This window comes from Miniopterus schreibersii, assembly GCF_964146895.1.
Source record: "Miniopterus schreibersii genome assembly, chromosome: 4".
NCBI classification, from domain to species: Eukaryota; Metazoa; Chordata; class Mammalia; order Chiroptera; family Miniopteridae; genus Miniopterus; species Miniopterus schreibersii.
In genome coordinates, this window is record NC_138105.1 from 69,559,580 (window position 1) to 69,574,611 (window position 15,032).

A 15,032-nucleotide genomic window follows, 5' to 3' on the forward strand; every position below is an offset into this window, starting at 1 on the left:
CCTTCTTATTGGTATACCATGTGCCAGCAACCTCCCACTGGCACCTGAGTATGGGAAGGCAGGGCCTGGCTTCCTGTTCACTGCTGGGGGTTGGGGCGCTGTGCCTTTGCTTGGTATAGGGTGGTTGTAGGCAGGGCTGCCCCCCCCCCCCAAGCAGAGGGAAGCCGCTGGGGGGGGGGATGCTGGGAAGAACACCTTGATTTTTCCATGCCTCATCCTCCTTTTCACTGAATTCCCCCTTTACTTGGAATGTTTTTCCTCTAGAAGGTGAATAGCCTGTGTTTTATTTGGTAGCAGGAGGTTATTCAATAAAAGACCTCACATTTTGACAAGTGTTTCTATTCCCTGCCTCCCAGGTCTACCAAGATAAATAGTTTTAATTATTCCTCATTTGGTGGCTGTAATAGTTTTTCTGCTAGAGAGGCAAGGACTTGAAATGTGGCCTTTTTGTTGTTTTTCACCTGAGCTGGTGGCTGCTTTCCTGTCTTGCTTTCCACCTCCCTGTTCTCCATGAGGGAAAGAACTTCGCTTATTTATTTATTTTTTAAAATTGATTTTTAGCCCTAGCCAGTTGGCTTAGTGGTTAGAGTGTCAGCCTGTGGACTGAAGGGTCCCAAGTTCGATTTTGGCCAAGAGCACATACCTCGGTTGCAGGCTTAATCCCTGGCCCTAGTTGGGGTGCGTGTGGGAAGCAACCAATCGATGTGTCCCTCTCACATGGATGTGTCTCTCTCTCCCTCCCTCCCTCCTCCCCCTCTCTCTCCCTTCCCCCCCCCTCCCTCCCTCCCCCTCTCCCCAAAAAAAGCAATAGGAAAAAATATCCTCGGGTGAGGATTAAAAAATAAAACTAAAATTTGAATTTTAGAGAGAGAGGAGGGGAGAGGAGGAGAGAGAGAAACATTGATGTGAGAGTGAAACATTGATGAGCTGCCTCTGCATGCCTCCTACCAGGGATGGAGCCTGCAACTTGGGTGTGTGCCCTGACCGGAAATTGAACCGGCAGCCTTTCTGTGCACAGGACTGTGCCCAGCCAACTGAGCCACACCAGCCAGGGTTGGACTTCCCTCATCTTGTATGAGGATGGAAGGTTCTATCAGAGGAGAGTTTAACTCCAGGCATTTGTCCTTGTTCCACTGCGTCCCTCTGACTCAGGTTTGTTCAGCCTAAAGGGCTTGGGGCGCCCCCTGCTTGCTTTATTACTTTCTAGAAGCAAGGGGGGGGGGGAGGGCAAGGAGGACAGTAGGTGCAGAAAGGTTACTGTGCCCAGTACCCAGTGTTTTTGAGCAGCAAAATGACTTTCCCTAGGCCATGTACTTGGTCAGGACCTGGGTGCCCGGTCTTCCATACCAGCTGCTTCCTACACGATGGAAGGGGCCCTTCCTCCCTGACTGTATGCCTCCGGCCTCCATGCAGGTCAGCATCTCGAGTACCCTCCACATGCAGAGCCCTGGGTCTGTGCAAGGAGGGCGTTAAATATGGAGTCATCGTGTGATTGGAGCTTGCCCAGGAAGTTCTGGAGGACCTCCAAGAGAAGGTGACAGGGCTACAGGGGAAGAGAGGAAGGGTGCTCTGGGTCTCAGGAGCCATGGAGGTCAGAGAGAAATCCTTTCTGCCCATGTTCTGGGGGTGGCAAAGGCCAGCATGGCATGACTGGGGAGATGGAGAAGTGTGACAAGGCTGCAGACATTATAAGGGGCTCATGGGCTCCATACGGAGTTTAGACTTGTTCTGGAAGGCTCTGGGAAACCTTGAAGGGGTGTAAGCAGGCGGGAGACCACAGCAAATCAACTGTATTAAAAACTGTGACTGGGAGGTGATTGGAGGCTCGGCTTTTACCCGCAGGACCACTGGTCAGTGTCTCTGAGACAGGTGTTTCTGTGTCTGCCTCTTTCTGAGGCTGCCAGTTCTTCTGAGGCATTCCTGGGTGCTGGGCCTGGGGTAAGGTGGTGAGCAGGGCATTTCCTTGAAGCCAGGACCAGGGAGCCCTCTGTGTTTCAGACTCCCCCAGATTCTGCTTCCTGGATCCCAGGGTGCTGTCCAGGGAGCTGACGAGGAGGTTGGCTGTGGTGGGCAGGGAGCAGGCTGCTGTCACCCCTAGAGCTGCCCCTTCCCAGCCTCCCTCATCTCCTGGCCAGCTCCTCCTTCAGCCCTGTCTTTCAGCACATGGTCCTTGTGCTGCTGTCAGTAGCTATGGAAGCAGCCAGACTTCTGAGCCAGATATCCATCAGGGCCTTTTGTGACCCCTCAGCAACCCTCCTGCACATAACCTGTCTTGATTGGGAGTCTGTTTTGGCAACCTCCCTGGGCCACAGCTACACTGTCTCGATCACCCTCATTCTCCCTGCTGTGCCCTTCCAAGGAAAATCATTCCTCCTGTGTGTCTCACACTGAACACTTTGAACGCTTCTCATCACCAAGTATGTGTGTGTGCGAGGTGCTTTCCACACACCAAACTGAGTGTCCTGTAATTCAACTCAGTTCTGACACTACCTCCCTGGAGATAGTGTCAGATCCCACTGGCTAAGAGCTCAGTCCCACAAGACTGTTTTTTACTCTCCGCATGCAAATAGTAGATCTAGGTTGTCATCTGTGCTTCTGAGCATCTGGCTAGAGATTGGGTTTTCCCATGACCCCATCAGGTTTGTCAGATCTGCTAGAGCAGCTCACAGTACTCAGGAAAACAGTGTATTTACTAGGTTAATATCAAAGGATATAACTCAGGAACAGCAGATGGAAGAGATGCATAGGGCAAAATGTGTGGGAAGAGGCATGAAGCTTCTACATTCTCCCCAGGTGTGCCACTCTCCCCAAATCTCCAGGTGTTCACCAACCTGAAAGCTCTCAGAACCCAGTCCTTTTGGGTTTTCATGGAGGCTTTATTATGTAGACATTATTGATTAAGTCTTTGGCTATTGACAGCTGTGAGGTGGGGGAGACTCAAATGTTGTAACCCTCTAATTACTTGGTCCCTCAGACAACCAGCCTTCATCCTTAGGGGCTTTCCCAAAGGTTTCTTCACTAACATACCCTGCAGTGGTTGAAAGGGGCTTGTTATGAAACACAAAAGACACCTTTATCGTTCTTATCACTTAGGAAATTCTGACAGTTTTAGGAGCTCTGTGCCAGGAACAGGTACCAAAATATATATTATGAATCCCAGTATCACAGCTTCCTTCTCTCTCTTCCCATGTGCTGTTTCCTCTCATTGGATAATTTGTTCTCAGTCTCTTTACTAGGCTGTTTCAGGTGCCACATCTAGGTTGTCACCATGGCCCTGCTCCTCTGGCCTCAGCGCCCATTACTTGGGGATCTTCGTAACTGCCACCCAGCTCACCCCATCTCCTCTGGGATGTGGATGGTGTCTCTAGCCCAGTGTCTGGTGAGCAAATGAGGAAGCAGGTGGAGAAGGGGGCTCAGCACCCAGCCTCCTGCACCTGTAGTTTTATTTTATTTTATTTTTATTTTTATTTTTACATATATATATCTTTATTGATTTCAGAGAGAGGAAAGGAGAGGAAGAGAGAGAGATAGAAACATCAATGATGAGAGAGTCATTTGATCGGCTGTAGCCTGCAACTCGGGCATGTGCCCTGACTGGGAATCGAACCCCTATCGCCTGGATCCTAGGTCGACGCTCAACCGCTGAGCCACGCCCGGCCGGGCATCTGTAGTTTTAGATGCCCCTGCTAGGCTTGTAATAAAGTTTTATTGGCACATAGCTACATTTGCTCTGTTACATATTGTTTGTGGCAGAGTTAAATTGTAGTAGCAGAGGTTATATGGCCCACAAAGCCGAACATGTTTACCATCTGGTCCTTTTCAGAGAAAGTTGGTCAGCCCCTGTTCTAGGAAGCCCAGAGAGGTTGGACAGCTTGTCAGGAGCACAGACCCTGGAGCCAGTCATCTGAGCCACTCACTTATGTGTGACCTTGAGCTAGATGCTTAACCTGTCTGAGCCCATCTCCTCATTTGAGCAGATGGGAGCAGTGACAGTAGGTACTCGGGCTTACTATGAGGGGTTCATCTAAAGTGCAGTAACAGAGCGTGGCACCTAGAGAGTGTTGTTATTCATAGTCTGACATCCCAGTCCCGGAAGGGTATGGGCAGGGGCTGGGCCTGGCTCCCATGGAACCTCTGTGTTTATGACATGGATTTGTAGGGGCCTTGCTTCCCTGGGAGCAAGATAGGTGGGGCAGTTTCCAGTCCTACCTGGCTTCCACCTGGGCACACCCAGTGGTGATGTCCCTGGTGATTTTGGTCCCTCATCCCTGGGCCACAGAGCTTCAGTAAGACAGACTTGGCAGAGTGGCAGGTGGGAAGGAGGCCAGCCCTGTGGTGTCCAGCTGGGACGCAGGAGCAGGGCACACAGTAGTAGTAGCATGATTGATATCCCTCAGTCCGGGGTCATCTTCATGTTCCCAGTTTAGACCCTGCCTAGGGAGATCCTCTCCGGAGAACGCTGATTCAGACACTGGGCCTGGTCACAGCTCAGCTGTTGTTCCTATTACTGCAGGGAAAAGGGACACAGCTCTGCCAATCCCAATCAGTGGGACCCCAGCACAGCCTCCCAGCCACAGCCCCTTTTGTGGTGACCCCCACTTAAAATGTCACAGCAGCCTGCTAGCTCCTCTCCCGCTTCCTGTCCCCCACCTCTCTGGGCCATGTGCACACAGCCCCTGAATAAACAGGCTGATGTGACCAGGCTGGTGCTTTCTACATTGGTTTCTGGATTCAGGACACAGAGGCCTTGAGTTCCTGCCTCTTCTGTGGCTCACCTACGGACTGAATAAAGGGTGACTTGAGAGGATGGTGCCTGCCTTTGAGTCTGCCAGCAGGTTTCTTGACAGGGCTGTGCCTGTGGGGGGACCTAATCATCATTGCTGGGTGTAAGCCCTTTTCCAGAGGGTAGAAGCTCTCCCAGGACACTCCCCCCTTGGGGAGCCACTAGGGAGCTAGGAGGTAGGGTGTGCATTCCAGTTGTGCTCCGCCTGGCCACAGTTGGCTGTGGATAGTGGGTGAGCCTGAGCTCCATGTGCAGCAGGCTACTGGCAGGTAGAGGCACAGTGTCACCTCCACCCATTGTCCTTAGCGCCCATCCTAGTGAGGGGATGGGAGAGGGGGAAAAGGGGAACCACATGTATAAAGGCTAGGGAGTAGAGAGGCTGATGAATGAGGGGTACAGGTCATGCATGGCCTCACCTTCCAGTCTGAGAGCTAGGACTTCTGAAACTTTTGAAAGCATGTAGGAACATGACCCAGCTTTCACTTTTTTTTTTTAAATATATCTTTATTGATTTCAGAGAGAGGAAAGGAGAGGGAGAGAGAGAGACAAACATCAATGATGAGAGAGTCATTGATTGAGCCCGCAACCCGGGCACGTGCCCTGACCGGGAATCAAACCCCGATCGCCTGGATCCCAGGTCGACGCTCAACCGCTGAGCCACGCCCGGCCGGGCAGCTTTTGCTTTTTTGTCAGATATTTACTGACCACCTCCTATGTACCAGGGGAGACTGGCCTGTGGGGTGGCATAGTTGTGACTCTCACAAAAGTCTGGTTTCCCAAGCTTTGGGAGCCACTGCCGTGATGGGATAGGTCAGGTTGCCCTTAGCCCCTGCTTCCCTCAAGCCCAGCCTCTCTGGATGCAGCCAAGCTTTGCTCAGCCACAGGTCCTTGTGGTCGCCTGTTCTGCTCTGGGTTGCAGGGTGCACCTAAGGCAACTGGTCAGGTTGCCAGGCTGCTTTGTAAACAGAGGCCCTCACTGGTCTGCTCACTGTCACCCTGGCACAGCCAATGGATTGGCTTATCTTCTGCCCCAGGAGGGGCGTGGGCATGGGCATGGGCAGCAGGCCAAGGTTTGGGGTTCCTTCCTGGGACCTGCTTAGGAGTACCTTGTCATGGGTCTCCTGTGGGTGCAGCATGGCTGTGAGCCTGCAGCAGTGCCCTGCCAGTATGCTCCTCCGTCCCTCCCATGGTTAGGAGGCTGGCCATGCCCTCTCCCCACCCCCAGGAGGGCAGCACCTGGCTCCTGAGGTGTGAGGCAGTTGGGCACAACCTGCCCTATGGCTTGAGGAGTAGCTCTCCTTCAGGGCCTGGCCCTGGCCCGGGGCTCATACTACACTGGAGGAGAGCAAGGGGCCCAGTGAACACCCGTAGGCCCTTTATATCTGTATTCACTCCTTGGGAACATTTTCCTTTTTCTATTGAGATAAAATTCACATAACTTAAACCATTTTAAAGCATACGGTTTAGTGGCATTTAGTACATTCCCACTGTCGTGTAACCATCCCCTCCATCTAGTTCCAAAACATTTTCACCATCCCAACGAAAACCTTGTATGCATTAAGCAATCATTCCCCATCCTCCCTTCTCCCAGCCCCTGGCAACCACCAATTTGCTTTTTGTCTCTAGATTTGTCAATTCTGGATGTTTCATATAAATGGAATTATATATATGTGACTTGTGTCTGGGTTCTTTCACTGGGCACAATGTCTCTGAGGTTCATACATCTTGTAGATGTGTCAAGGCTTCATTCCTTTTTATGGCTGAATGATAATGTATGGATGGACCACACTGTGTTTATCCATTCTCCAGTTGATGAACATTTGAGTTGTTTCTACTTTTTGGCTATTGTGAGTAGTACTACTTTGAATGTTTGCATACAAGTATTTGAATACCTGCTTTCAGTTCTTTTGGGTCTGTAGCTAGGAGTGGTATTGCTAAGTCAAATGGCAACTCTATTTTTAACTTTTTGAGGAATCGTCAAACTGTTTTCCACCGTTTTTGGTTTCTACCATGCAGGGTATGAGAGTTCCAATTTCTCCATATTCTTGCCAATACTTATTTTCACTCCCTTTTTTTTTTGTTTTAAATCAGCCATCCTAGTGTTGTATGTGTGTTTTTTAGTTTTTATGGGTTTTTTTTATTGATTTAGAGAGAGGAAGGGAGAGGGATAGAGAGAGAAACATTGATGTGAGAAACATTGATCGGCTTCCTCCTGTACGGACCTGGACCAGGCCAGGGATTGAACCCACAACCTGGGTATGTGCGCTGACTGGTTATTGAACCTGCAGCCTTTTGGTGTATGGGATGATGCACCAACCAATTGAGGCACACCGGCCAGGGCTCATAGTGGTTTTGATTTGCATTTCCTGATGACTAATGTATTTTCATGGGCTTGTTGGCCATTTATATGTCTTCTTTGGAGAAACCTGTCTTCAAGTCCTTTGCACATTTTTTTCCTTTTTTTAAAAAAATCCTGAACCGAAGACATGCTTAGAGAGAGGAAGGAAGAGAGAGAAACATCGTTGTGAGAGAGACACATCAATTGGTTGCCTCCCACATGCACCCTGACCTGGGTTGGGGATCAAGCCTGCAACTGAGGTATGTGCCCTTGACCGGAATAAAACCTGAGACCTTCAGTCTGCAGGCCAACGCTCTAAGCACTGAGCCAAATCGGCTAGGGCGAATAGGGTTATCTTTTTGTTGTTAAAAGTTCTTTGTATATTCTGGATGCTAGAATATGCAGGTAAATGATTTGCAAATACTTTCTTCCATCCTGTAGGTTGTCTTTTCACTTTCTTGATAGTGCCCTTTGATGCACAGAAGTTTATAATTTTGCCCTGGCCGGTATGGCTCAGTGGTTGGCGTGTCAGCCCTTGCACTGAAAGGTCTCGGGTTCGATTTCCGGTCAAGGGCATGTACCTGGGTTGCAGGTTCAATCCCAGCCCGGTTGGGGCATATGCGGGAGGCAACCAATTGATGTGTCTTTCTCACGTCCATGCTTTTCTCTCTCTCTTTCTCCTCCCCCCACTCCCTCCCTCCAACTCTCTCTCAAAATCAATGAGAAAAAAAAATCCTCTAGTGACGATTACCAACCAAAAAAAGATTTTAATTTTTATGAAGTTCCAATTTATGTAGCTTTTCTTTTGATAGTCTTGCTTTTGGTACCACCTCTAGAAATCTTTTAACAAATTCTTTGCCAAATTATGAATATTTACTCCAGTGTTGTGTTCTAGAAGTTTTATAGTTTTCACTCTTTTTTTTTTTTTTAAATATATCTTTATTGATTTCAGAGAGAGGAAGGGAGAAGGAGAGGGAGGGATAGAAACATCAGTGATGAGAGAGTCATTGATCGGCTGTGAGCCCGCAATCTGGGCATGTGCCCTGACCGGGAATCGAACCCTGATCGCCTGGATCCTAGGTTGGCACTCAACCGCTGAGCCACGCCCGGCTGGGTGTTTTCACTCTTATATTTAGGTCATTAATCCATTTGAGTTAGGTTTTATGTATGGTATGAGGTAGGGCTTAAACTTCATTCTGTTGCATGTGGAGATCCAGTTATCCCAGCACCATTCATTGACAAGACTGTTTTCTTCCCACGGAATGTTCTTGGCACCCTTGTTAAAAATCAATTGATGTAAACGTAAGGGTTCGTTTCAGGACTCTAGTACTATTCCATTGATTTATATGTCTGTCCTTTTGCCAGGACTATTCTGTTTTCATTACTGTACCTTTATAGTAAGTTTTGAAATCAGGAAGTTTGAGTCTTTCAACTTTGTTCTTTTTCAAGACTGTTCTGGCGATGCTGGGTGATGGGGAACATTTTGCGACATTTGTACCTGTGCTTCTCTCTGAACATATATTTTGTTATTGATTTGATGAGCTACTTCAAAGCAAGTTGTAGACATTATGAAAATCCACTTGAAATTGTCCCATGTGTATCTTCTAAGAATAAGGGCATTCTACAGAATCACATCCACATCATTTAAAATGATCACATCTATAGTTCATACTTATGTTTCCCCAGTTGTCCTTTATAGCTCTTGAAAATTTTTTCCTTACGCTCCAGTCCAGGGTCACACTTGGCATTTGATGGTTACATCTCTTTAGTCTTCCTCCTTCTGGAATAGTTCCCAGCAATTTTGGTATTTCTTGAGATTGGTCATTTTGAAGAGACCAAGCAGGTTGTTTTACAGACTGCCTCATGATCAATCTGGCACTGTCTGTTGTCTCCTTGTGATGGGACCAGGGTAAAATTTTTGCTCATAATGCATGACACACACCATGTCCATCCTGCTGTATTACATCAGGACCACAGTGTTATACGGGTTCGTCCTGTTCCTGTGATGGTAAGTTTTACATTGTGCTGTTGAATGAATGACTAGTAACAGTAATGGTGGTGGGTACGTGGATGCAGTGCTTCATGTGTGTGCACTGGACCCTGTATCTGCCCCACCATTAGCCCCATTTGACACATGAGAAAACAAAGGCTTACAGAGGCTAGGTGACTTGCCTGAGTGCCACACTAAGCATCATAGGTGGACATGAACCTAGGCTTTCCAGCCTCAGTGGCCATGCTGATAATCACTATGCCACATAAATGCAAGGAGGAGAGGGTTCAGCTGAAGGAAGCAGAGGTGCCACCAAGAATTCTTTCTTTACCCCCATCCCAGCCCTACTCAACTCAGAAGGCCAATAGCCTCCCCCCGCTGGTGACACAGAAGGATTGGCAAATGAATGCCGACTCCCTCAGCTGGGCCTGGGCACCCGCCAGGGTCCTGGGACCCTCTGATCATACCAAAGTTGCCCTTCTGTTGCTGTGCCCACTGGATGAACAGGGGGCCTGGCGCCAGGACGTGCCTTATTGAGGGAATGTCCTAGGTCAGGATTTCTGCCCCTCCAGCTCCTGGCACCCCTCTCCCCTGGTTGCCCTATGGATAGTCCTCTCTCACTGGACAGGCTGTGTCCCTGTGTCCCCACTGCCTGATTGGCCATCACCTTGTCCTCAGCATTGGCTGGGCAGGCAGGCACATGGCAGCACTTTCAGGGAGGGACTTGTGGCACCCCGGAGAACTGGAAACGAGGGAAGGGGGAGGGTGGTGAGATCAGGACTCAAAGGCAGCTGACTGGGAGCCTTGCTCACTGTCCCTGTGGCCTGCCGGCTCATGCCTACTTCTGTCCTTGTAGATGAAGATATATGTGTGTTCAAATGCTCGCTGTCCCGTGAGACGGAGTGCAGCCGCGTGGGCAAGCAGTCCTTCATCATCACCCTGGGCTGCAACAGCGTCCTCATCCAGTTCGCCACACCCAATGGTACGTGTCCCTTCTCTCCTGGTGGCACACAGAACACCCAGAGCCAGGAGGTCTTATGCTCTAGGCTGTGGCTGGTGGGGGCCTGGAGCCTGGTTAAATTGTAACCCACCCATCTATACAAGCAAAAGCTCCATTGTAGTTCAAAATCATATTCCCATGTAGAGATGTGTCCCTGGTCAGCGCGTTCTTGGTTCCTAGAATGCTCTGCTCCAGACCCTCCCTCACTGGCTCCTTTGTGTCCTTCTGCACTTGGCTTATGTCCTTTCCTCCAAGAGGCCTGTTCTAACCACCAGACTGGGCTGCACCCCAGTCCTGTAGGAGGAGCTTGTCAGGATGGGGCATGGGGCCTGGCACTCCCAACAGCAAAGGATGGGAGTGAGACGAAGTCCTGAGGCAGGCAGAGGTTCTGTACTGAGCACAGAGTGAAGTCATTGGAAGATTCTAAGTATCTGTCTGAGAGGACACAAGCAGACACATCAGGTTACTGAGGAGGGCTTGTGGTGGCTCAGGGTAGGGGGTTGGGTAGCAGTGGAGGTGGTAGGATGCCCGGGCTGGAAACCTCTTGAAGGTCCAGTAACGGCTTGGTCACTGCAGAGCAGAAGTCAGTGGGTTTGGTGGGCGGTAGAGGCTTATGTGGGAAAGTTCAAGTTGGAGAGGCCACCTGCCCACAGCCACCACCAGCTCCCAGGAGCCCCTTCCCTTGGCTCAGTGCCCCAGGGAGGGGATTCCCCATGACCCAGACAAGCCTTGGGCTACCCACCCTTGTGTACTATACGCTCACTCCACGTCCCTGTCCCCCAATTGCTGGCATTTACTTTCTGTCTCTGATTCTCTTGTTCTTTTTTTGACTTGATATAAGTTAGCGGTCATCATTCTGTGTTAATATAGTTAATTTTAAAGGCTACATAACATCCAGTCCTACAGACCCATGGTGATTGGTTCTCTGGTGTGCTGCTGTGTCCACTGAGGTCCATTAGTCCCCTATTGCGGGATATTGAGGTGGCATCCCTTGTGCCCACTGCCATTCACAGACACTGCTGTGCACTGTTGGGTGACTTGCTAAGGTGAATCCCGGAAATCTGTCGCCCAGCGGGGCAGGCTTGTACCCTGCAAAGGCTCCAGCCACACACAGCCCTTTGGTAAGGCAGCACCCAGGCCCACTGCTACGAGCTTCATGGAGCACACTCACCCCAGAGTGTGAGATGCCTGCTTTGTGTCAGCAACCAAGTGACAGGCTTGGCTGCCCTTCTTTCCCTTAAGTTTCATCATTGTGGTTTTTTTTTTAAAAAGAAATTGCCAAGTAACACATGCTCAGTGCAAGAAAATCAGGGTGTGCAGCTAGACAGAGGGCCACGGGCCCATACAAACCCTCCCATCCCCAACAAGGCCATACATGACCTAGCTTCCCCCTTCCAGATTTCTGTTCTTTCTACAACATCTTGAAGACCTGCCGGGGCCATACCCTGGAGCGGTCGGTGTTCAGCGAGCGGACGGAGGAGTCCTCCGCCGTGCAATATTTCCAGGTGGGTACATGTGGTCCCTGGGAGGCCGCGTAGCACAGGGCAGGCCCACCTGGGTTCACGTCCTGGCTCTGCCCCTTACTAGTTGCGTAACCTTGGGCAGGTTTCCTCCGCTTGCTGGGCCTCAGTTCCCTCATCTGTGAAATGGAGATGCCAGGGCCTGCCTAGGAGGGTTGCTGGAAGGACTTGAGTACAGATGAAGTTCAGGTCCACAGGCATTTTGAGTAATGAAAGCACAGATAGAATGTACCGACCACATAGGGCATGCCAGGCACTGGTCCAAGCGCTTTCACACACATGGAAGTGCTTGAGCCCTCCCAACAACTCTAGGAGGTAAGTACTATTATTGTCCCCATTTTGCAGATGAGAAAACTGAGGCTCAGAGAGGTTAAGTGACTTGCTCCAAGTCACACAGCTAATATGCAACAGAGCCAAGATGGGAAGCCAGGCCTGCCTGATGCCAAAGCCTGTGCCCCTGCCCAAGTGCCACGCTGCCTCCCGATCGCCCGTTGTCTTACAGAGAGACCCCGCAGCACCTCACCCGCCTGGCGCTCTGAGTCCTAGGGTTCTGTTTGATCTACTCTGCTTCTTTGGGGTCCCTAAGATGGGGCAGGTGGCCCCCAATCCCAGAACTCTGCCTGTGGCAAATCTTGAGTTCTGCTGGTGGATTCCAGGTCCAGGTGGCATCCAGCTGTGTCCTTTCGCCATGGTGATGGTGGAGGTGTCCCTCCTGGGGGCTGCCTCTGGCTTCTCGCTCCCTCTCCTGGAGTAGCCAGCAGCTGCTAGAGGGATTTGGGCCAGTAAAAAGGGTGTAGCCTCCTGCGGGAGGTTTGTGCCCAAGGTGGCCCTTCTGTCTCAGGCCGGCCAGGGACTTGGCCATTTGTGCTGCTGTGTGCCTTGTGCCATTCGTATGTCTCTGTTCCAGTTTTATGGCTACCTGTCCCAGCAGCAGAATATGATGCAGGACTACGTGCGGACAGGCACCTACCAGCGTGCGATACTGCAGAACCACACGGACTTCAAGGACAAGGTGAGCAGGGTCTGCCCTGCCTCCCTCCTCCCTCTCCCTCACGCCCCTTCTCTCAGGCTCTGTGCCTGCCTCACTGTGGCAGTTGCCTTTCTCTTTTTTCTTTGCTTGTGGATTTAATCTATTTTTTTCTGATTACAAAAGCAAATTCTACTTTTTGTAAAAACAACCCAGCATGTACAGTATAGACATGAAAGGCTTCTGTCATTTCCCTCAACCACTGCCCAATTTTTCCCATGCATGTACCAGCATATATATTTTAGAGTTAATCATACACACACACACACACACACACACACACGGATTGTTTTACTATATACTTTTCCTGCAAAATTCTTTTTCTTCACTTAATATATGCGTTGGGACATATTATCAAGTCACATGGATATAATGTAATTTATCTAGTTACTTCCCTAGTTTCTTTTAAGATCTTTTTAATGGTACCAAGTAGTATACAGTGAGTTCTGAATATCATCAATAGGTTCTGTGATTTTAAGTGAAATGACATGAAAGGAAACCAGTTTACCTTAGGCTAATTGATATAAACGAGTTAGGTTTCTATGCATCTCATCAACGTTATAACAAACGATGTTGGATGAAATGATGTTGAGGATGTGCTCTATGCTCATGATTAAAAAGAGAGAGAGCAATACACAGTATCTATGTTCAGAAGTGGAAGTTTATTCCCTTCCTCACCATTTTGATCCAAATGAGAGCTTGTGTTTTTCTCGACTTATCTTTGGGAGGTCTCAACATGATCCACGTGGATCTGCCTCATCCATTGCCTTGGTCATGCCCCTTCAAGCATTGCTAAGAATCCTCTTAGTACACTAAGTCCCCTGGGCCCCAGGGCCTGACCCCTGTAGCCTGGGAAGATGTCCTGGACACAGCAGCATGCCTGTCAGGGTCATCCTGGTGTCCCCAGTTTCCTCCTGGCTGCTGGTGTATGCTGTGCTGGAGAGTGCTTGGGGCCCGGGAAGCACATGCTACTTCAGCAAAATCCCTTCCAGTATTCCCAGGATGCCAGTCCATTTCCTGGTTCATCCAGAGCTCTGAGAGGCACCCCGAGGCCCTCCCACCCAACTATTGCAGCACTCCTCTGGGTGTTCACCGTGTGCCCACTGCTGCACCCAGAGCAGTTCTGCTTTAGAAACACATACATGTCACCACCAGGAACTTTTATCTTGATTCTGCTGACATGGAAGCAGTCAGACAAATCCAGAAAGAGGGATGCTCTACCACATACTAGCCTAGACTCTTCCAAAAGCTCAAGGTTGGGTGCCCTTCAGAGGGCGTCCAGCTGGCCCCAGGGCTTTGGCAGTTCACCTGCCCCAGCCCAGCCACTGGTTGATTCTCCTGGCTAGGGTCAGTATGCAACCAGAAGACACTGCCATCAACACCCCTAATACCCTTTGGGCCCCTTTCCCTCTTTGAGGGCTACAGAGTTCCCAGAAGGACACCTCTTGGCTGCTGCACCATTTTCCGGGGAGGAGCACAGTACTCAGCCCAGCTGATTCAGAGGCCATGGGGCCCATGGGGTTGGGACCGAGTAACCTTTCCCTGAGGATTCCTCCAGTACTCAGGAATATCCTATGGGGCTTAGAATCGGGGACTGCCCACCTCCTGCCCTCTGTGTGGGCCTCAGTAGTCATGCTGCAGGGCTCAGAGATGTCCTTTACCTAGTGAGTGCTCATTTCTAGAGAAACTGCAGGCTCACTTGTGACAGCCAGGTGTCCACCATGCTGCATAGATAGTTCACAGCCCAATCAGTTCTTGAATCAGGGTCTGAGAGCATGTGATGGTTTTAACATCCTAGCTATCTTCAGATCCAGAACTGGGGGCTCCCATGTGCTCCAGGTTTTCTCAGAAACCGAGCTCTGGGCAGCTGGCCCATGCCAAGGGGAGACAGGCTGCAGGGCCCAGTGTGCTCCCAGCTGCATGAGTCTGCAAGGAGCCAGAGCCTGGTGACGTGATCACTTCACCGGTGTCTTGTTCTCATTGCTCCATCTTTCCTCAGATCGTTCTTGATGTTGGCTGTGGCTCTGGAATACTGTCATTTTTTGCTGCCCAAGCTGGAGCAAGGAAGATCTATGCGGTAGAGGCTAGCACCATGGCTCAGCATGCCGAGGTCAGTGGCCCACTGCGACCTCGGCCTGTCCTTGCCCTTTAGCTCTATGTCCACTCCCACCTGGGGAAGCTGGTCCTGCTGGGAGCCCCTAGGAGACCTGACCCCCTGGATTCAGGGGAATCTGGGGACATCACTTCTCTTTGGTCTCTTATCCCCAAAACCTGGGCCTGAGGGGGTGTCCCCTCCATGACTGGTGGTCAACTATCAGGTTCAGGGGTGGTTTGGGGTCTTCAGAGGCTTGACGGCCTTGTGCTTCAGGGGACT

At 50.3% G+C, this 15,032-nt stretch overlaps 1 protein-coding gene across 4 annotated transcripts in view; it reads left to right on the top strand.

Annotated features, from left to right (window-relative positions):
- The window catches only part of CARM1 (coactivator associated arginine methyltransferase 1), a 41,876-nt gene that overhangs the window by 16,049 nt on the left and 10,795 nt on the right, over positions 1-15,032 (top strand). For 3 of the 4 annotated variants that reach the window (XM_081137342.1, XM_081137341.1, XM_081137344.1), the window contains exons 2-5: positions 9,968-10,093; positions 11,510-11,616; positions 12,539-12,643; positions 14,658-14,768. In XM_081137342.1, the coding sequence (XP_080993468.1) occupies positions 9,968-10,093; positions 11,510-11,616; positions 12,539-12,643; positions 14,658-14,768 (449 nt within the window). Of the gene's footprint in view, positions 1-9,967; positions 10,094-11,509; positions 11,617-11,976; positions 12,179-12,538; positions 12,644-14,657; positions 14,769-15,032 lie in introns of those variants that run through there. The other variant, XM_081137343.1, reaches the window with a different exon arrangement.